The sequence below is a fragment of the Anolis carolinensis genome, unplaced genomic scaffold (genome assembly GCF_035594765.1).
Source record: "Anolis carolinensis isolate JA03-04 unplaced genomic scaffold, rAnoCar3.1.pri scaffold_10, whole genome shotgun sequence".
In the NCBI taxonomy this organism is placed as follows: Eukaryota; Metazoa; Chordata; class Lepidosauria; order Squamata; family Dactyloidae; genus Anolis; species Anolis carolinensis.
The window spans coordinates 17315206-17338078 of record NW_026943821.1 but is presented as its reverse complement, the minus strand read 5'-3'; the positions used below and the strand labels follow the sequence as shown (position 1 = coordinate 17338078).

At 41.9% G+C, this 22873-nt stretch overlaps 2 protein-coding genes across 8 annotated transcripts in view; both read left to right on the top strand.

Annotated features, from left to right (window-relative positions):
• Positions 1-28: 28 nt before the first annotated feature.
• proser3 (proline and serine rich 3) lies at positions 29-15630 on the top strand. 4 transcript variants are annotated; one of them, XM_008117080.3, is made up of 13 exons: positions 29-156; positions 6283-6396; positions 7010-7118; positions 8363-8661; positions 8855-8994; positions 9621-9682; positions 9987-10069; positions 10310-10443; positions 11861-12048; positions 12600-13196; positions 13452-13623; positions 14111-14192; positions 15267-15630. In XM_008117080.3, the coding sequence occupies exons 2-13, from the start codon at positions 6386-6388 to the stop codon at positions 15328-15330; spliced, it is 1941 nt and encodes a 646-aa protein (XP_008115287.1). In that variant the 5' UTR covers positions 29-156; positions 6283-6385; the 3' UTR covers positions 15331-15630. The 4 variants fall into 4 exon arrangements, with proteins under 4 accessions (XP_008115287.1, XP_003224995.1, XP_008115286.1 ...); XM_003224947.4 differs by having other exon boundaries at positions 6283-6408; XM_008117079.3 differs by lacking the exon at positions 29-156 and adding an exon at positions 177-200 and having other exon boundaries at positions 6283-6408.
• A 4122-nt stretch (positions 15631-19752) lies between these two features.
• The window catches only part of arhgap33 (Rho GTPase activating protein 33), a 55905-nt gene continuing 52784 nt past the window's right edge, over positions 19753-22873 (top strand). Inside the window, exons 1-2 of one of the 4 annotated variants that reach the window (XM_062962596.1) lie at positions 19806-19895; positions 20329-20491. In XM_062962596.1, coding sequence (XP_062818666.1) covers positions 20462-20491 — 30 coding nt within the window. In that variant the 5' untranslated portion in view covers positions 19806-19895; positions 20329-20461. Of the gene's footprint in view, positions 19896-20328; positions 20492-22873 lie in introns of all 4 variants that reach the window. The other 3 variants (XM_062962593.1, XM_062962594.1, XM_003224946.4) reach the window with 3 other exon arrangements.

Genomic DNA, 22873 nt, shown 5'->3' with positions numbered 1-22873 from the left:
AACCCCAGAACGTCCCCGTGGTTCCGGTTACGTAGCTCGCAAAGCATCTTGGGAAAGGTAGTCCAATACCGGAGCCGATGCTGAAGGTGGGGAATGGTTTACCCGGCGTCCTTTGGGGTGGCTTCCTCTTTCGGTTGCTAAGTGACCATCGGGGCGGTAAGTTTGTTTTGGGAAAAGCGGGAAAGGCTTCAGGGGTAGAGGTAGGCCTCAGTTCACCAGTTTATCTATATTAGATTAAAAGGTAAATGTTTCTCCTGACGTTAAGTCCAGTCATGTCTGACTCTGGGGGTTGGTGGTCATCTCCATTTCTAAGCCGAATAATAATAATAATAATAATAATAATAATAATAATAATAAAACTTTATTTATATCCCGCTACCATCTCCCCGTGGGGACTCGGGGCGGCTTGCATGGGGCAGAGGCCCAAACAACATAGGACAAAATATAGGCAACATAATACAAATCACACTATAAAAAGATAAAGCAGTAATACAATACAGTAGAGTCTCACTTATCCAAGCTAAACGGGCCGGCAGAAGCTTGGATAAGCGAATATCTTGGACAATAAGGAGGGATTAAGTAAAAGCCTATTAAACATCAAATTAGGTTATGATTTTACAAATTAAGCACCAAAACATGTTTTACAACAAATTTGACATAAAAAGCAGTTCAATACGCAGTAATGTTATGTTGTAATTACTGTATTTACGAATTTAGCACCAAAATATCACGATATATTGAAAACATTGACTACAAAAATGGCTTGGATTATCCAGAGGCTTGGATAAGCAAGGCTTGGATAAGTGAGACTCTACTGTATATCAATTAAAACAAAAATACAGGATAAAAAATTGCATTTAAAACACATAAATGGTAATGCCGAAGAGCCGGCGTTGTCCGTAGACACCTCCAAGGTCATGTGGTGCATGACTGCACCGTTACCTTCCCGCCGGAGCGGTACCTATTGATACCGCTCCCATTTGCATGTTTTTGAACTGCTAGGTTGGCAGAAGCTGGAGCTAACAGCGGGTGCTCACTCCGCTTCTGGGATTTGAACCTAGGACCTTTCGGTCTGCAAGTTCAGCAGCTTAGTGCTTTAACACACTTCTCCACTGGGTGTGTTAGAATGCACATTAAAACATATAAAATGATAATAACATTATATATAAAAATTATATATAATAATATCTAGATTATAATATTAAAAAACCCCAAAAGCCTAAGTGTACTTCTGTTTTTCCCTGAGAGTAAAGTATTGTCTACTTTATTAATATTTCTTTTTATTGTGTTTGCGCTCTATACGGGGTTGCCTTTGAAGACTGTTCGGAAGCTTCAAATAATCCAACGGACAGCAGCCAGGTTGATCACCGGAGCGGCGTACAAGGAGCATGCAACTCCCCGGTTGCGCCAGCTCCACTGGCTGCCAGTTTGCTCCTGAGCACAATTCGAAGTGCTGCCTTTAGCCTATAAAGCCCTAAACAGTTTAGGCTAGCTTATCTGTCCGAACATATCTCCTCCTATGAACCACTTAGGAGATTAAGATTGTCGTGGGAGGCCCTGCTCTCAGCCCCACCTTCGGAGGTGTGTCTGGTGGGAATGAGAGACAAAGTCTTCTCATTGTTGGCCCCTTGACTATGGAATTCCTTCCCCAGTGATAATAGAACAGCTTCCTCCCTCCTGGCTTTCAGAAGGAAAGTGAAAACCTGGCTCTGGGGTCAAACCTCTGGATATTAACTACAGTGCAGTAATAACTAAGAAATATGTGCAATAATTCTTGGAATGGCCTCAGATTATGATTATGGATGGCGTGATTTTAATAGTGATTATAATTTTTATATGTTTTAATGTGCATTTTAACTCAAATTTTTAAATTTTAACTTAAATGTATTCATTGACTGTTGTCTAGTTGCCATGTGTAAAGCCACCTTGAGTCCCCTCAAGAGAAAGGCAGGATATAAATAGAATAAAATAAATAAATAAATAAATCGTATCGCTAACAGTAGTATGATATGCAGATATCACTAGGCAATTGTGGTTATATGTGGATGTTCTGAACACATTTTCTTGTGTTTGTGGGTGAAAAACAGGCCCAGCAAGTAGACAGGTTCACTTCATTCTACTCGGTCATTTGAGGTCAAATCATGCTGCTTTCAGTGAATACTACACTGGGATAATTGGATTACTAACAGTTCAATTTTGCATCCAAAATAGTTGCCACTTGGGAATTCAGTCATAGTTTTGAGCTTTTATAAGCATCTAGCATTTTAAATGGTTACCCAGATGTATGTAAAATTTGGAGCAAACATTTTTGTTTTTCTGAACACAAATAAATTAATTGAACTATTTTAGAAATGGCCAGATTATTTTGTTGTTTAATTATAAATTAGTTTTAGTTTTAGGCTATTTATGTATCGCAATTGGTATATGTAGCCGGATCAGTGTTGATTTACATGTTTATAGTAGCTTTCTTTCAATGAGGTCAAGGTATTGCACGTGTTTCTTCTTCACATTTCATCCTTGAAACAATCCCTCTCAGTGTGTTATTGAAAATTAGACCCCAAAATTATGAATTATGATCCACAGCTCCATTGGGACATACAGCGAGCCTGCATTGCTTTCTCCACTTGTCCTGTAGTAACCTTTCATGAATTTCCCCAGGAATGTTTCCCCACTGTCTCTCGGCCCTCGGGATGTAGTCTCATAATTATCATAATCCCCACACAATACCCCGGGGACACTCGGGGGCACACAATGAGTTTGTGCAAGAGCCTCTGGGTCTTTTACAGTTTCCCCTGATATGAACTGATATATTTCTCGGAATCTTCTCTCTGTCACCAAGTTGGATCCCCCTCCTGGGACTTCCATTGAAATGGCCAACATCGTAAAGCACCCTTTTGTTTCTCTGGACTGGCACCCATTGTATTGAATGGAGCTGATATATCAAGAGCCCATTTCAGCCCATTATTGCTTGTACCACCATATTCCTTTCTGATTGCATACCTTCAGAGGTGGATCAATAAATAGACATAATCTTCAAAATAATCCAATGGCAGTTTATTAAACTTTCCTGTTTGTTTTCTTGGGAAAAATGTGAATTTCTGGTTAAAGAGAACATGGAAAAGCTTTTTCTTTATATGTAATCAAAGAGGCAAGATAGATATTTCCTAAGACTTAAATAAAAAGGGCAGCAAAGAAACTGCATGTCTTCCACATAAAAATATCTTACAGATATTAAACCCGATCCTTCTGAAAAAAGATATAGTCTTGACCAGTTGAAATCTGGAAATTAGCCATTGGCATGAATGGGGATTGACTTATGATGACAGTATCTGGTACATGGTTGATGATCACACAAGGAAGAGGAAGGTTTGCAAATGCTGAGATGCTTTCCTGTCATCCCATGAATGCTGACAACTGTGGCATCTGTTGCCAGAAAGCAGGGCAAGCCAGAATATAAACAAGGACATGCACATTCAGAAAGGACCGATTCAAGTTTGAGCGGGTGCCATGAAGTAACCTCAAGCCATTTATTTAAACCCATCTGAGTTGGGGGTATTCTTCGCTTTGTGCCACCATATTAAAATGCAAAGACAGTCTGGTTTATGAGCCTACTACAGCAGCATTCTTGAAACCTACCAACCTAAGGATGCCACTTTGAAACCAAGCACAGGGAAACTGAGGTTGCCTTAACCATTTTGTAGCATGTTTTATCAAGTGACATGATATCAAACAAAGAGTTTGTGTGTGTGCAAGAACTGTAATTAAAGCTATACTAATTGAAGGAGTGCATATTTCTGTTGAATTTTCTATGACAAAAATATTTGAAAAGGTACTAGTAGATCTTTGTTCCCGCCCTCCTCTGTTTGGGGAATTGGTCCTTGTAATGTTTTACTGCTCATGCCTATTTTATTCTTTCTGTCTTGCCAGTCTTCTTCTGGGCACTGCAGGTTGAGTGATTCAGTGGCAAAAACTTGTAAGAGAAAAAGTTGTGTTAGGCTGTTTTTATAAAATGGAATTACAAAGGAACTTTTTCTTTTGTATATTACCCTATTCTGCACTTTAAATTAGGAAAGATCAAAAGCACCCCCCCCCCCCCCAGTTTGATGACTGGCTTTCTGAATCAACATATCCAGCATTTGAAACTACTTCTTTGAGAGAATGTCCTAAACTGTGATATTGTGTCTTTTGGGTGTTTCTAAATTCCTTTTTGGCTCTCTTTTCAACTCTATTGGAGTCTTGTTGGTTTTCCTTAGCACCCCATCTCCCAAGCCTTCCATACTACAAAGTACATTAAGTCAGCTTGTGAAAGTACAGGCACATTTATAGTTCAAAATGCTTGGTAATCTGTTGAGCAAAGCTAATGGAAATAATTATTGAATCACCTTCTCTCTCTGTGTGCCATCTGCTGCTAATGTACTGTAAAATGGTTTTAATAGACAATATTCTTGCTAGTTGATTTATTTTTAACTAGCTGTAGCACTCAAGTGTCATGAGCCTACATTAAAAGAGTCATGATGAACCATCATTACTTACAGAATTCAATGACATGGCCTTGCTAGTCTGGATTGGTATGTGAAGGGATCTTGTATTGTTGAAGGCGTTCATGGCGGAATCACTGGGTTGCTGTGAGTCTTGGGCTGTATAGTCATGTTTCAGAAGCTTCTGGAACTTGCTGCATTTTTGAAACTGGTAACATAAAGAGGAATCTAGCACTAGCAAAACCTGCACAGCTCTACCTGCTAGCCAGGGGACCTTGGGGAACAGCCCGTTTTATCTCCTCCTTGGGCAATGAGATCTGACATGTAGGCTACAAGTAGCAGCCTGTTAAATTGTCACAGCAGTCAGCAGAACAACTATGAAACTTCTGCGTAAAGGCTTTGTAGCAAGGAGCCATTCCTGTACTACCTGCCAGGAGCTGCTGACCCCACTAAGAAGGGACTTGAATTATAGAAGCTGAGTTCCTCGCATTATAGAACCTGAGCTCTCTGCCCAGCCGGTAGTGCAGCTGCATCGAATGCGCATGGCTACATAAGTTAGAATTTTCTGTACCTACAAGCATGATTATATTGTATAGATTCCAGCAAGACTCCATTTTGCGACAAATGAATGGTATTGTCTTAGACTAGCCAGTTGCTTCAAGCCCTTGAGAACTGGGTTTTCTCCTTTCATGGGATTCTGATTTGCAGAACTGTACTTTTGAGAGCATCCCTTCAGGTTATTTCAGCCTATACCAACTAAGCCTATTTACTTGTTTCACTTTGGGTAAAGGCTGTTTTTGAATACATTGCCAGGCTGTGAGAACTACACAGAAAGATGCTAGAGCAGGAATTTCTCAACCTTTGATCAGACGTTTTTGGAGTCATAACATTTTCTCCCAGATAGGGGAATGCTTGCTGTGTTCATTCCTCCATAGTATAGTAGGGTTGGTGAATGGGATGCTTTCATAGGGTAAAAAAAGTGAACAAAACGGTTACCTTGGCAACTGTCTACTGAAAAAACAAATGCCATGGAAATTTCCACTAAATTGCATGCAGGGGAGAATCCCATGCTCTGAACTACAGCAAACCTAGAAATGACTCTAGAACACTTGCCAAGCCTGGATTCTTGTCACCTTTCAGAATTGTTTTAGTAATGGATGAACAGGAACTGAATAATTTCCTGGGCTGGGTTAACCCTGTAGGTAACACTTTGTAAAGTCCCAGACTATGTGAGGTATAGTCTTATCCCGTTCCTACAATGTTTGGCTTTTTTAAAACAGAAGGAGAAAGCTTTACACCTTGGAATGTTGTGGTTGTCATTTTGGCAGATAAAAGTAGCCACCTCTGTAGTTGTGAGGCAATTGAAAGAGCCTGTGCAGACCAGAAATTGTACATAGTGAATCCCATTGTTTTTGAGAAATTTGACCCTTTTCAGAAGTCTCTATTGAATAGGAAGTAACTATGCAAGATGCCTTGGTGATAGTTATCTTTGGAACCAGAGATCAGGCCAGTTGTCACCCATTTTGAGCTACACTTTCAAAGCTCTACTCAGATTTAAGAAAATGTTGCTAGATTAAACCCCACTTCTGGTGGATCAGTAGCTCTGATAAAAGCCTCTTCCTACACGTCAAGCACATCAAACATACAATTTGTCCTCTTTTATTTTCCAGCTCTTTCCTTCTATACTTAACATCTTTTGCTAATTCAGCTTTATCAGAAACACCTATGGATTTGAATGGGAGGCTCTTGACAGCCAGATCAATTATGCAGGATGAGATTACTCAGTGATGTTCTTTTTCTTTAGTTCATAAACTTCGTGAGAACTTCCACTGCCATCAAGGAAAGCAGGCAGACACTGCGTAGTCAAGATCATCTGCCTGCAAAGTCGAACTTGCTAATGGGGAACAATGGATTCCAAGTATGAGAGCTGGTGTGTGCCTTTTCTAGGGAAGATCCAAGAAAGATATCCCATAGGGAGACAAGGAAGAGGATTGGATCTGATTTGATATTTTAAAAAAGAGAAACAAAATTGCATATTGGATGTGGATGTACGCAGAGTTAGATGCACTATGGTCTTATCTATAATATTAAGTACACTTTACAGAGAAAGATTGTGGAATTCCGATAGGAAGGGTCATATATTTTGGATGTTTCTAAGTGCTTTAAAATGTCTTCCATGTTTTAATGTAGATCATCAGATAGAGAGCTTCTTGGAATGATTCTCATTGTAGATTATTATGTGCTTGAAACAGTTTTGTCACTGGTTGGTTTTATTTGTTTTTTATGGAACCACTCAAAACTCCTAATTCCCACCAACAGTTTTTAGCAGCACAATCCGAAATACTACTACCGTAACACGTTAATTTCATTCTCTATAATGTATTTAAACATATATATGTTATAGACTCAGGTACTCAGGGTCCAGAAAGAAAGCAAAAATATCCACTCTTCTTAGTAAGCTTGGGATCTTGTGCTTTGTTTCTTCTGCTGAAGGATGGGATTGCTAACAAGACTACTTTGTCTTCTCACAGTTTAGCTATATTCTCCACGCTGGGAAGTCCCTTTTTGGAGTCATCCAGTTCCCTGAGTCATTACCACCCATCCCAGACACAGCCTCTGAAGGAGGAGCAACGATACACGGTGAGATGGAAAGTGGGAAATGGGGCAGGAAAATAAAATGCTTCAGCAACAATAGAATAGGCAAATGTGGCAGAACTATCATATCCATATTCTGGATCCCAGGTAATCTAGGCATGTGGGAGTAGTTGGAAATAACCCTTTCTTAATACAGAGTGTTAATTTCAAATTAAAATACGCATTCCTATGTTAGCTCAAAATGTGGAGGCATTTTCTGTTCTTGGGCAAGAATAGAAAATGCTGGTGGGCTGTATGAGTTTGGTTAGATGATACAGTACTGTGATTACAATATTAGACTTAAGCTAGGTGGCCCAAATTTAGAGCACTCAGCTGTGAAATTCGGCTTATGCTAGTTATTTTCTTTTAACGTAGTTCTTTACAGGATAGTGATGAGTGGATGGTTAGGCTGATGCCATCTCTATTGCAAGTGTGGAATAAATATAAGAATTGATTTATTCAAAGATACCATTATGGTGCTTTCTGTATCATTGGTTTAGAAGTGACATTTCTTTACAATAGTTTGCCTATAGACAAATCACTGAGCAGTTTAATATGGAGAAAAACTTACTTGGATTTGTAACGGTTATACCTGAGTTTGAAAATCTATTGTACTCAAGAGATGATTAATTGCAAAAATGTATAAGTTGTTTGAATATGGAATGGAGAAAGAACAAGTGAACGGTTGTATGGTTAAAGGAACTCAAAATATACATCCAACTGCAACGATGGGAGAAGGTTTGGACAAAGAATTTGAAATTTAAGTAATGATTTGAAAAATAAAATGATATATAAGTGGTACTTGATGTCAGAGAGACTTTCTAAGACGTACGAGTATAAAGGCAGTTCTAGCAAAAGTTGGAAATGTGAGAAAATGTTTGGACATTTTACCAAAGCTGTTGATCTTGCAAAAAGGCCCAGAAATACTGGACTAAAATATGTATGATGTTGGGAGAAATTGTAATGTTAAAATTACTATGAAACCAGAGGTTGTTTTTTTTCCGGAATGCTGGATGATCAACTAGAAAGAAAACATGCAAGATTATTACAACATAAATGATTTTGTTATTTTTCTTTACTTCTGAATGCAAACTAGTTTAAAAATTGGAAGGATAAGATAAAAATATGTTATTGGATCAAACTTTGGGAATACGTGGCAGTGTCTCATCTGGATTTGAATGCTTCTGAAGCTTTGCTGTAATGTTAGCCTCTCATGATCACTGATTCTTCAAACTCCTCCCTGTGCCCAGGTTCTGAGCCCATCCCGTTTGCAGAACAAGAATTGCCCCACCTCTTCCAAGAAGGCAGAAACATTGAGCCCTGTACGCCTGAGTTTCCTGCCAGACATCAGCTATCAAGAAACAAAACAATCTAACTCAGATTCTGTGAGCCCCTTTAATGAGTCATGGCCCTCGACTGAGCGCAGCTCTTCCTCCCTGACTCCTGAGGGAGCAAAGGCCCTTCTCTTGGAGCAGATGGTGGGGACCAAAGCCCTGTCCCCACTGAAGCTCCAGGAGCCTATCTCAGATAATGAATCAGTTATTGCCAGGTGAGCCCCTTAGCCATTTCATTAGTGTGACTATACTCATGTGGAGGCCTTCAGTTCACATCCTCTAGAATTCTATCCCTGAATATATTTCACGTTGAAGTTTTGCTGTCCTTGGTGGGCTTACAACAGACTACTGTAACTGTTGTAGATTAATGTCTGTGTAAATGATTCCATATTTCCTTTCTCTGGGTAGGTACATTGAGCGATTCCGTTATGGGAAGCCCACTAAACGTAAGGAACGTACGGCATCCAGTGATCCTTCTTCACAGTTCTGGTGGTTTGCTGGTAGCTCTGAAGACAACATCGCCAAGAAGGAATCATCACCAGCTTCAGGTACTTGTTTGGAGATTGCAGTACGATGAGCACGTGGATGGCCAAAGAAAAGATGGATGGATACCATCAACAAAGACATGCGTTCTTCCAACCTGAGACCCGAGGATGCCCAAAACAAAGCCCTGTGGAAACAACAGTCACAATGCTAACCCTTCCGTTGGGAAAATAGCTTAGAAAGAAGAAGAAAAGACTCACAATGTGACTTTGGTTATTCTATCTCTGTATGTCAGTTCCCAGCTGTCACAAGAACTTTAGCCTCTTAGAAGGAATAGAGGCCTGATCTTCTAGCTGTTCCATCAGACATATATATACTAAAATTTTAAAATAGCAATTTTGATTTCTCGTTAACTTACCAGTTATCAAATAAATTGGTATGTGCTCAAAGCCTTTAAAAAAGTCAGTGTATGAAAAGGAGACAGCCTGAATATATCAAATTGTTCCTTGTCTAATCCACCCACAAAGATGTGATAGAAGTTGTGATGATCGAACTTTGCAGGCCCATGATGGCTAGGGAAGTTAAAAGCCTTCCAGTTTGTGCGGATATCTTAAGAACTAACAATAGTCTCTTTGTAAAGATGACTGAATTTTATGGGTCCTCAGCAGTTAATGAAATTGTTTCCTTGTAGATAGCAGCCAGAGTGGAGTAATGTCATCGTTGTCCAGTCGTGAACTGGATCTGTCCCCCTTGGTGAGTAAGAACGTACTTTCTAGGAGGATATGTTTAATATCTCAAGGGAAACTATAGCATAAGTCTTTTATATTATTTTGGGCTCATTAGCAAGATCAATTCAACAGCACTGAATGATATTGTAACTGAATTAGAGAGGCTTGGGATCAGTAGATAGTCAGTTCATCTAGTCAGATCGTTCTATCACGAGTTCTGAAATGAGCTCACTTGATTCCAGTGCTGTGCAAGTGCAACTTTTCTCTTATCAAGATCCTAACAGAAAGTTCTCCTCCTTGATTTTTTCTTTTGTATGTGTGTGTTTTAGCAAGGTGATTTTCAGGATACTTCCACACTGGACCCAGAAACTGTGAACCTTCAGAAGAGAGCAGCCAAACTCTTGCAGAGAAGGTATCAGCCTTCCTTGTATTTGACTTCTTATCATGTAGAACTTTAAAGACATCCTTCATTTGTATTAGACCTCTTAGCATCTCCCATCTAGCTTGCCACTGAGAAGGCTAGTTGAGAATTCTGGGAACACTAGTTTATAAAAAAGGAACTTTTCCAAACTCTGTCTAGCCCTATTCTCTTACCTCAGCCACTACATCTACCTAAAAAGCTGTCTTTTCCCATACATATTTCTGTATGCAGCACTTCCCCCTCTGGTAATTCCAGGCATGTGAGTTCTGAAGGACTTGGCTCTACCTCTCCATCCACCATTACAAATGATGTTGCGGACTTGCCTGAGCACAGCCCACCTCACCTTGCAGCACATCAGTTCAAAGGTAGGACCTGGGATCAAAGGCCTTTCCTCTCAACAGAAGGACATTGACAGAAACAGAGTGTTTTAAAAGGAGTCGCATATACCATTCTTAGAGATTATCATCACAACAACCTACGAATAGATTGAGAGGAGACATGATGTTTAAATATTTGAAAGGATGCCATAAGGAAGGGGGAGCAGGCTTGTTTTCTGATGCCCTGGAAACTAGGATTCAAAGTAATGGGTTCAAATGATAGGAAAGTAGATTTCACCTGAACATGAGGAGGAACTTTCTGACTATAAGAAGAACTGTTTAACAGTAGAATTCATTGCCTTGGAGTGTGGTGGAGGTTCCTCCTTTGGAGGCTTTTAAACTGACTATGAATGGCCATCTGCTGGTATTTTGATTGTGCTTTTCCTGCACGGCAGGGTGTTGGACTGGGTGGCCTATGTGGTGTCTTCCAACTTTATGATTCTATTATTCTAATCGATAGCATATATCTCTTACTTTTTTTTTTTTGGTAGCAAAGTACCTACAAACATGTGTTGGTTTATTTGAATACATTTATATTCAGTTTTCCTCTAAAGATCTCAGAATAGTAGTTCCCCTCTTGCCCATGTCTTTATGACAACCTTGTGAAGTACATTAGGCTGAGAGACAGTGACTGGCCGAAGGTCATCAAGTGAGTTTCATTGCTTGAGGAGGATTATAGATTTCCCAAGTCCCTGTTTAACAGTATACCACATTGATAGTCCAATGACAGCACAGCCTAACCAACCATTTTTTCTTGGTGTCTTTTTAGGCCTGTTCCTGGAGTTATTTGGGGTGCTGATTCAGAAAATTGCATTGTATGGGCTACATTCGCTCTTAGATATAGTAATCATGGTTTTCAGTGGGTGAGCAGATGGCAACTAATATAATAATAAATAATAATAAACTTTATTTTTATATCCCGCCCCATCTCCCCGAAGGGACTTGGGACGGCTCACAACAGGGACAAGCCCGAACAACAACAACATATTAACATAAACTTAAAACATTCCAACAATACACAAAATAAAATAATGGACAAATACATTAAAATCCAAGCAGATAAAATCAGAGTAATTAAAAGCAACCCAGTGGGGACAGGTTTCATAAAGTGCTGTATCATAGAAATAAGTAGCAGTGATAAAGTGCCATATCCTTTTAAAACAGAAAGAAGTATTCTAATAACAGCTCTATTGGGCCTGTTCATTTAAATGCGCTCTGGAACAACCATGTTTTCAGTTCAGTTCTAATATATAGTATATGTTCTGTATCTCAAAACCTAGAGCTGATAGGGCGAAACTGCTGCGATTTTTGAAAAAGCAGGCCAAATATATCCTAAAACAGGATGAACACTTGGGGCATCAAATTGTGTGTTGGCCAGTGTAATAATGCTCTTCTGTATTCCCAGGTAACTTTGCTGCTGTCTCTTGCCATTTAACGCAAAGATCTCAGTCCTGCCCTTCCAAGAAACCAGAAGAGGACCTCCTATTCCAGTGGCGCCTGCGACGGAAAATGGAAGAGGCAAGCAAGGCAGCTGCTGTGATGCCCTCTGTAGCTTGGAGGAGCTTCAGCCAACCAGCACCTGCTGCTAGCATGGTAAGGATATTTTTTGTGATCTCTTTTCAGTGTCTACATCTTTGACAGATAATGTACCGACCATTCCACTATCTGCTTCAAATAGTTCAAATGCTTACAAGTATTTCAAGTAATCAGAAGTTCTCTCAATATCTTTTTAAAAACCCTAAATTTAACTTTCATGAACTTTGCAAAACCACTGTGAGAATGGGAACTCCGGCAATCAGGGCTTGGACAGATCAGAGGCCAGTTTAGCCAGAGGTTAGCCAGAAGGCTTTGTTACATTTGATTATAGTATTTGGAGTGTGGGATGGTATTGTATGCATGTACCCCAGCTCAGATTGGTGTTTGTTAAGTTATGTGATGACTGCCCATATACTTGATGGTTAGTACTCTTTGGAGGAGCTGTGTGGTGGATATGTTTATGCCTTTCTTGCCTTTGTGTGGAAATAGACTGTTCTACAAGGCAGCATATATTGGCACACAGATCCTATCTGTTCAAAGGTGTCCCCTCACTATCCCATGTTATCCCAAGTTGATGCAATTTGTGCCTTTTTCATTGTTCTCTGCAGGTAGAAAATGTAGCTGTTAAACTACCAGAATCCAGCAGCTGGAAGGACAAAAGTAGGGAGGCGTTGCCAACATCTGAAGCCCACACAAGCATGGGATCTGCCCTCAATGAATACCATTTCTGCTCCTGCACAGACCCTGTGAGAAAGGAAACAAGCTTCAGGCAACTCAGAGAAACCACTTCCTTCAGGAATGAATTTGTGGAAACTGGGAGTTCTGGTTTCATTGGAGAGCAGGGACTGAAGAAACTAACTCCCCAAGAGACTGCAGTCCCTGCATACATGGACTTATCTTCCAAAACAGAGCCTACACCTAAACAAGAACAAGTAGTGAAGGAACCAACCCCGCAAAAGGATTGTGTCACCACATACCAGGAGTGTTCTCCCCCACGTAGGCCTTCAGGAACCACAAAGCATTTGAAGCAGGCCATTTCGTGCCATGGTCAACGGACAGCTGAGTCTGATGAGAAAGTGCACAGCAAACCCAAAGGTGACCGAAAGCCATGCAGATTCAAGAAAGGCCAAGCAAAACTAGTCACAGACTTCAAAGAGCCACCCATCAGCCCTTCAAAACAGTCAGTTCAACGTGTCTTGGGAGAGGTACGGACATATCTGCATGGCTGACACCACAGCATACACGATTTTTGTGTACAAACTTTCAGGCAGTTAAGTTGAATGAACTGATTCTTAGGAATGCAAAAGCAAATATATGCAACTAATGCATGTACTGCTAAAGGCTTAGGAATGAGGAGTAAGGCTTCCACAAGTTCTGAAAACGTTGCTTCACACAACAGCATTATTTATTTGAGGCATGAGAATATTTAACAGGAATCTCCTTTCCCTGTTGTCATCCAGGTGGTTGCTGAAAGACTTTTCTCCTCACCTGAATCTCCAGCTCTTCACAGAGACAGACCAAAGAGGAGTCTAAAGGACAGAGGGCCAAAGAAGACTATGCCAGACAATCTTGCAAGATCCTCGCACCTCGAGCTCCTGGACATGGCTGCTCAGCTACTGGAACAAGCAGAAGGTAGGAGGTGGGCCACATAGTTGGAGGCATGGCAGATACTTGGAATTCAATGCTCCTTAAATGTAACTGCAGTCTGTTGTATTTTCGCTCATATATAACAAGCACCTCACTTCAGTTCAGGGCTGCTGAATGTGTGCCCAGATATTGTTGAATTGCGACCTTTCCCATTAGCTGTGGTGGCAAGGACTGGTGTTATTTGCAGTCGAGGAGCATGTAAACATTACTTTTGGCTTGGGTACATGTTCCACAAACCCTGAATACAGGCTCCAGAGAAGAGGATATATGCAAGATTGTTCTTGTGACAGGGTCCATTTGTCACAGGTCCTTTGCATTTAGTCAAAGTGGGAGCATAGCCATTGGACCAAAACTGCAACACATTCTTGCTCCAGAAAGGAGAAATGTTCTGTTATTGATAGTTAGATATCTACTGAAATGTATGTGATTTTGGATCGCTTGAGTAACTAAGTGAAACACTTTTGTTTTGCAGATTCTGATGGCACAGAATTTGAGGATGATCCCCTCTTACAGGTATTAAGGGGCCAAAGGGAAGTACTTCGCAGTCAGCTGAGGTGGGTAACTATCCTTTCTGAACTAGTATAAAGTTATTTTCATGTGGATTGCTCCTGTTTCTAAATTCTTATCTGCCGCAGAGAAATATTGTCTTAAACAGGCTGGGAATAAGAAATCTGTCTATCTTGGCTGGTCCCGTTTCTTCTGTCTTAGCTTTGAGACATGCTTGTTAACAGCAGAGGACCTGTTCCCTCTGTCCTGGTGTCTACTGCAGCATTGAGGTGCTCTGTATGTTTCTCCTTTCTCCCTGCAAGGTTTTGTTCCCAAGAAATTATGTTAAAAAGTTTTAGTTAGCATGCATTTACTATTGTTTTTATCCCACCTTCTTTCCAGGGAATATAGTTGCCCACCTCTGATATAGGCAATCTGAAATGTATTTAAGGTCTCAAATTGATGGAAACTTCTTGAACGATTACATCTTGATAATACAAAGCTTATGTTGGGCACTGCTAGGCATGAGCTCCTGAACATGAGGTTCACATTCATCTTGCATTCATCCTTCCCAGAAGTACTGCTGTGGCTATTGACAGACTGGGCATATTCACTCATTCCATACCAGCACCAAGAAAATCCCCTCAATAGATAAGACTATTGAATATAGAGTATAACTTCCTAATTATTTTATTTTAAAAGAACATCAAGTATTTCTGCCTCTTTAGGCTATGTAGATAAGGCTGTAAGTATATAGAAAAATGCCCATTTTGGAAAGAGGTGTCTAATCTCACAATGTTCAGGAGAGTTTTACATACGATGTTTACATACCATTGACATTTTCCATGTCTAGGAGAAGCAGAATAAATTATGGAACCTATGCAAGAATGTATATGCATGCCTTAAATGTCTAGGCTATGTTAATGCACAAATCCAGTTTTCTCTAGTGCAGAGCACACACGGTTTTGGTGCTGAACTTTTCCTACCAGATACATGCAGTGGCTGTATTACTCAGTGCTCTAGAAAGGCTGCTTACTTGGCTAGACAATGTCTCTATGCTAAGATGGATCTTGTAGTCTGTGTTTGTTTGGTGCCCTCTGGCCTTTGAAGGTGGCATGGATATGTGCTCTGTTTCTTTGCAGAACTGTGGACACTCAGATGGCTCAGCTAGGAGGACAGCATTCTGAGCAGGACTTTTCTGGATGATGACAGGCTCCTGTGTACTCGTCTCTGTGTCTTGAGAAGTTTCCTGTGGGATTCTGGTGGCAGTGACACCTCAGGAGGGCTTGTTTTTTTCTAGGTTGTTTGTGCCAGCTGCACTTCACAAGCAGATATATTCATAGTAATCAACAGCAAATGTAAAGTTATTTCCAGACTTGTCTCTGGAAATGATGCTCTTGTTTCCATGGTTTCATTTTACATTTTGGTGATGAATTTAAAATAAAGTGTATTTTAGATGAAAATGATGTGTGGCAGTTTGCAATAAAGACAACATAATGTACCCAACATTTTCTGTCCAATGAAATGGTGATGAAGAGGATACAAAGGGTTTTGACTTAGTAACAAGCAAAGGGTATGATCTGGCTCAAAGAGACAAAGGAAATGTGTTCTATATTTGTGATAGCCATCGTTGGAGTGGAAAAATGTGATAAAACTGTATTAAAGTCGGCTTCCATTTATGGAGATCCATGAATGACACCTCTTTAAGTCACTTGATCCTCAACTTTGGTCTTGTAGACTAGAGGCCATTGCTTCTCTGATTGAGTCTGTCTGTCTGGAATGTGGCCTTCCTAATGCCCTCCACTTTTCCAAGTATTATCTATCTTTTCTAATGAATGATTTCTGAGAAGCATGATAGATATGTTTTATTAAAATATTTTTTGATGAAATGCTGCACAAAATTTTGATAGCCATTTTGTTCTTAACCCCTTTGATGGTACCACCTGACATGATTTGCATGGGGAAGCAGGCATAGTGAATCCCAAGAAGGTTGAACTGGCCCCAATTCGTCATCCCCCCTTCACATAAACATACTTTGGGACTCTGGTTCCTTCCTGCTTTGTATGAACACGTTTACGCAAGTCATAGAGGTGGCTGATGAGTAATTGCTCCCAAAGGATATGCTGTCTGGACCTGGTTCTGTGTCAGCAATCGCTTGGCCTGACCTCAATGTTAGCTACCTGGGTGAGTTGGGAATAGACGATGCAGCTGTGACAGCATCTATTAATAAAACTTGTCGTTATATAACAAAGCCCCCCCTCGTGGTGTCAGTGCTACCTTGGTTTGTCACATTTGTGATGGAGGATCAGTGCCAGTTATATAAATCATTCCTCCATGAATATTAAAAAGGAGCTCTTGACTACTTCCAAATGAGATGCTCCTTTTGGCTTTCATGTTTGTGTCCCTGGTGTTTACCATGGCCCTGATTGTTTCATGTCTGGAATTCCCGTTTTCTGAGAGTTGGTCTTTATTTACTGTCCTGATTTTAGAGATTTTTTAAACACTGGCATACAGATTGTGTTCATTTTCATGGTTTCCTCCTTTCTGTTGAAATTGTCCATGCTTGTGGATTTCAGTGGCTTATCTGTGTATTCTGACATGGTGGTTGTTAAGAGTGGTTCAGCATTTCTGCGTTCTTAAATAAAATGCTGTGCGCAGGTTGGTTCATCAGGTGCTCACATAAAACAATCACCGTGCATGAAACAATCAGGGCCAGGTAACACTTCCCAACAAAGGATTCCCCCCAGGCAGGAAGCAGCCAGAGTTTGAAGCTGAAAGGCCATTCAGTGCTAATCAATTGCAACATTCACACTTTCCTCAGACAGACAAGAGTTCTTTCTCCCACCCTAGACCTTCCAGAGATATATAAACCCCACTTGCCTAGTTTCCAACACACCTCACAACCTCTGAGGATGGCTGCCATAGATGTGGTGAAACGTCAGGAGAGAATGCTTCTGGAACATGGCAATATAGCCCGGAAAACTCACAACAACTCAATGAATCCGGCTATGGAAGCCTTCGACAACACAGAATTTTTTTTGTCAGTGTAGACCCAAGTATGGGCAAACTTTGGCCCTCCAGGTGTTTTGGACTTCAACTCCCACCATTCCTAACAGTCTGAGGCCACTTCCTTTCCCCCCTCAGCCGCTTAAGCTTAAGTTTGCCCATGATTAGTATAGACCAGTCCATAGGTGCTTGGAAAACCCGGAGAAGCACAGCAGTGCCCATCTCTACCAGGATGATGGTCTCTGATCACCCATCCTTTATATATATTCAGTAGAGTCTCACTTATCCAATGTTCTGGATTATCCAATGCAGTCTGCCTCCCGCCTGTATCCACAACTGTTTCTCTAGGCAGCGAGGACCAAACTTTTTACAGATTTAACTTCCGACAATTGTTACTATAAGTTCATTTTATGCAATTCTATCTTTATTTGTAGCCAATTTTTAGTAGTCAATGTTTTCAATACTTTGCAATGTTTTGGTGCTAAATTTGTAAATACAGTACAGTAATTACTATGTAACGTTACCGTGTATTGAACTGCTTTTTTCTGTTGATTTGTTGTAAAAACATGTTGTTTTGGTGCTTAATTTGTAAAATCATAACGTAATTTGACGTTTAATAGACTTTTCCTTAATCCCTCCTTATTATCCAACATTTTCGCTTATCTAACGATAATGGGGGGGTCCCTGGTGGCACAGTGTGTTAAAGCGCTGAGTTTGCAGACCAAAAGGTCCCAGGTTCAAATCCCAGGAGCGGAATGAGCGCCCACTGTTAGCCCCAGCTCCTGCCAACCTAAAGGTAAAGGTAAAGGTTTCCCCTGACGTTAAGTCCAGTCATATCTGACTCTGGGGTGTGGTGCTCATCTCCATTTCTAAGCCGAAGAGCTGGCGTGTCCGTAGACACTTCCAAGGTCATGTGACCGGCATGACTGCATGGAGCGTCCTTACCTTCCTGCTGGAGCGGTACCTATTGATCTACTCACATTGGCATGTTTTCGAATTGCTAGGTTGGCAGGAGCTGGAGCTAACAGCGGCCTCTCACGCCGCTCCTGGAGCTTGAACCTGGGACTTTTCGGTCTGCAGCTCAGTGCTTTTACACACCCTGCCAACCTAGCAGTTCGAAAACATGCAAATGTGAGTAGATCAATAGAGCGCTCCGGCAGGAAGGTAACGACGCTCCATGCTGTCATGCCAGCCACATGACCTTGGAGATGTCTACGGACAATGCTGGCTCTTCGGCTTAGAAATGGAGATGAGCACCAACCCCCAGAGACAAACATGATTGGACTTAACGTCAGGGATTCTGACCTGCATCAATAGGGGTATAGCGTCTAGATCCAGGGAAGTCATGCTCCCCCTCTATTCTGCCTTGGTCAGACTACACCTGGAATACTGCGTCCAATTCTGGACACCACAGTTGAAGGGAGATGTTGACAAGCTGGAAAGCGTCCAGAGGAGGGCGACTAAAATGATTAAGGGTCTGGAGAACAAGCCCTATGAGAAGCAGCTTAAAGAGCTTGGCATGTTTAGCCTGCAGAAGAGAAGGCTGAGAGGAGACATGATAGCCATGTACAAATACGTGAAGGGAAGTCATAGGGAGGAGGGAGCAAGCTTGTTTTCTGCTGCCCTGGAGACTAGGACACGGAACAATGGCTTCAAACTACAGGAAAGGAGATTCCACCTGAACATCAGGAAGAACTTCCTCACTGTGAGGGCTGTTCGACAGTGGAACTCTCTCCCCCGGGCTGTGGTGGAGGCTCCTTCTTTGGAGGCTTTTAAGCAGAGGCTGGATGGCCATCTGTCGGGGGTGCTCTGAATGCGATTTCCTGCTTCTTGGCAGGGGGTTGGACTGGATGGCCCATGCGGTCTCTTCCAACTCTATGATTCTATGATTCAGGGGAAACCTTTACCTTTACTAACATTCTGCCGGCCCGTTTATGTTGGGTAAGCGAGACTCTACTGTACATACAACCAGCGTAGCATGCCTTGCTACTATTGCTAGTACTACTCTGTAGTAAACCATCTGGCTCTGCCTGGTGGGTTGTCAGTGAAAGGAAGCAAGAAGGCTGTGGGCGGAGGTGGAAAAAATCCACGAGGCCATCTTCCTAGTCTGCCCTACATGGGAAACAACAGGAGGGATTGATTGCCTTCCTCCCCTTAGGCTCCAAGCCTTGGAAGAGGAAGATTTGCAGGGACACACAACACAGGTGGGAGAGCATTGCAGGAGGGGGCGGGAATGCAAGGCCATGCCCTTGACCAAGGCAGGAAGGAAGGGAGAAGGGAGGAAAGAATAAGAATAAGCAATTGCCACTTTTCCCTCTCCTTTAGAAGCAAGCAGAGCTGGGCACACAGAAGCCCCTTTGTGTGTTCCCAGGCCAGCTGCCCCTTTTGTTTCACCACCAGAAAGGAGAGTGTGGAAAGGGGGGGGGGGGGGTATGTGTTCCCTGATGGTAGCATATTTTGATCCCTGAATCCAGCAGGAAGAGAAAGGGGGTTAGGTAGGTGGGAGAAGTGGCCGTGGATGGGACAGTGGCCACAAAAAAGCAAGAGCCAGCCAAGCAAGCAAACAGGATCCCTCTCCCCATAGGCTCCCTGCCTGGCTGGCTCTTCCCAGCCACAGACAGGCAAAAGGGGAGGGAAGGGGAGTGGCTAGGATTTTCTGCTTGCTCTCTTTCCCTCGCCCATTGTCTCCCTCCCTCCCTCCCTCTTTCCTGGGCCAGTGCCTGGCTCTGGTGGCTGGCCGGTGCATCAGGAGAGGCGCCATGGTGGTGAGTCTGGGGCCTTGGTCTTTTATTTATTTTTGGGGGGGAGGGTTAGATTAAGCAGCAAGGAGAGCCCCTTCCTCCCCCCCCCCCATTTGACATGCACCTGTTACCATCGAAACCCAGATATGGCACCCCATAAACAAAAGCTGGCCCCACTCATAAGGTGATTGCGGGTGGGAAAGGAAGGGAATGGGTTACTGCAGAGCCCCGGCTATAGATGATCCTCTTAGGGAGGCTCAGTTTACCTGTGTGGCCTTGGATTGTGTAGATACATGCCTTCACATTCCGGGGCCAGGCCGCCCGGCTCCCACCCACTATTGATCCTCCCAGCCTTTGGGATTCAGCCTTCCGAAAGTGCTAAAACTCAGGAGATCTAGGGAGAAGAAGCCTATTAGTGTATTCCTTAAATTCTAAGACACATCCCCTCCCCATATAGGTAAAGGTTTTCCCCTGACATTAAGTCCAGTCGTGTCTGACTTTGCGGATTGTTGTTCATCTCCATTTCTAAGTCAAAGAGCCGGCGTTGTCCATAGACACCTCCAAGATCATGTGGCCATTGGCATCACTACATGGAGCACCGTTACCTTCCCGCCGGAGCGGTACCTATTGATCTACTTACATTTTGCATGTTTTCGAACTGCTAGATTGGCAGAAGCTGGGGCTACCAGCGAGTGTTCACTCCACTCCCCGGATTCGAACCTGAGACCTTTAGGTCTGCAAGTTCAGCAGCTCAGCGCTTTAACACGCTGCTACCCACATATAGACATCTCTAAAAATGGGGTGAATATGTGTTGTTGAAAGCTTTCATGACTGGAATCACAGGGTTGCTGTAAGTTTTCCGGGCTGTATTGCCATGTTCCAGAAGCAAACCCCACCTCCTCCAAGGTGAACTTAACCACCCAAACTGGTCAATGGAGATGCCACCACAGACATCAGAAGAGCTGCAAGGCCAAGAACAAGCCACGAGAGAAAAAAACAAAGATTCACGCAGAGGAAAAGTGTTCTTCCCATACATCAAGGGAACCACTGACCACATAGGGAAGCTGATGAAGAAACACAACCTACATCTACATTTACTAAATTTACATTTACAGACCCAATAAGGAGATCCAACAAGTGCTACGTTCAGCAAAGGACAAGAGGGATCCTCTCACCTCTGCAGGAGTCTACCGTATACCATGCAGCTGTGGACAAGTCTACATAGAGACCACCAAATGCAGCATTGCCCAAACACAAATCATGGAACATGAAAGGCACTGCAGACTAACTCAACCAGAGAAGTCGGCCAGAGCAGAGCACTTGATGGACCAACCTGGACACAGCATATGATTTGAGAAGACAGAAATGCTGGACCACTCAAACAACAACCATGTCAGACTACACAGAGAAGCCACTGAAATCCACAAGGCTGTGGACAATCTCTACAGAAATGAGGAAACCACGAAAATGAACAAAATCTGGCTACTAGGATTTTAAAACCTTCTACAGATTAATAATAATAATAATAACAATAACAATAATAATAATAATTAATAACAACAACTTTATTTTTGTATCCCGCCTCCATCTTCCCAAAGGGACTCGGGATGGCTCACAAGGGGACAAGCCCAACAGCAACAACGACTTAGAAACACAGATCCATACATTAAAACATTGTAACATTATTAAACAACATAAAACACATCAACAGAATTTAAAACCTGGACAATAATAGTAACTGAATCTTCAGAGGGTAACATTGCGCAGAACTCTGAATAGGGCTGGACGATCATGAATATGGGGAGAGGAACCCCACTTGCCTAGTTTCCAATATACCTAACAACCTCTGAGGATGCTTGACATAGATGCAGGCGAAACGTCAGGAAAGAATGCTTCTGGAACATGGTCATACAGCTCAGAAAGCTCACAGCAACCTAATGGGGTGAATCTTAGAAATCTCCAACACCCTTCCTTTTGGTGACATTACTGGAATTAGTGTCAGTCTTACAATCGATGGCATCTTAGAATGAAAGAAATATGGTAAGAGCCCCTTCAATCATATAGGCCGAAGTCCCTTTGCCCCAAGGATTTTTATTTTTTAAAGTTGAAGGGCTAAGCTTGAGGACAGTTGAATGTAGTATCTGTAGTGCAGACCTGGGCAAACTTGGGCCCTGCTTGCTGTAGTGGATTTCAAAAGTTAACCAAAATGAAACTTCCAAATTTTTCTTTGAAGATTCTAATTTGATGTCATTTCCTCGAGATCACTTCTTAAACTGTCGGTCCCGACCCCTTAATATTGGGTTGACGAAAAATTGGGCAACAGTAGAAGGCTTCTGAAGGACACCCATTTATACAAATTGATTAGCAACTGCATGCTGTATTTACAGTAGACTCTGCAGAAAATGCTTCAGATCCAATTCCACAAAAAAGAAAGGCAAATCAGCTTGTTTAGCAAATGCTGATGTATTTTCAGTAAATGTTTTGATTTTTGTACCTATTTTATATACCTATATATCAAAAACTATGGAGGTTGGAAAGGGGTCGCAAGTGGAGAAGTTTAAGAAGCCTTGCTCTCGATCTTGAGATATTTGATGTGTGGATTTTGCAACTGACTACATCAAGGGGCAGGTACCATATTTGTGCCCATTATCTGCACTGTTATGTTCTATTCTGGATACTCAGGAGGGGGACCATTAGCTAGGATACCATCACTAGTCCATGGACCATGGCTTTGAGTAGCAATGCTCTGGATTAAAATAATAACAACACCAAGAACAAACATTGTAAAGCTCTAAAATAATACGAAAAGGAGCCTGTATGGTGTAGGCATTTGAGTGTGGGACTGGGGTGATCCAGGTTCAAGTCTCAATGCATCATGAAAGTCATGGAGTGATCAACCATATGTGAGTCACTCCACTTTTTGGCTATAATTCTATACAGAAAAAACAGTCCAGTGGGCAAGATTAAATGTGTTGTCGAAGACTCTTATGGCCAGAATCACT

What these genes read in the sequence shown, in the direction of transcription:
- proser3 (XM_003224947.4), top strand. Translation starts at nt 6,386, where the DNA reads ATGGATTCCAAGTATGAGAGCTG. An exon ending in AACTGGATCTGTCCCCCTTG is followed by an intron (nt 9,683 to 9,986) that starts GTGAGTAAGAAC and finishes TGTGTGTTTTAG; the next exon opens with CAAGGTGATTTTCAGGATAC. An exon ending in GTACTTCGCAGTCAGCTGAG is followed by an intron (nt 14,193 to 15,266) that starts GTGGGTAACTAT and finishes GTTTCTTTGCAG; the next exon opens with AACTGTGGACACTCAGATGG.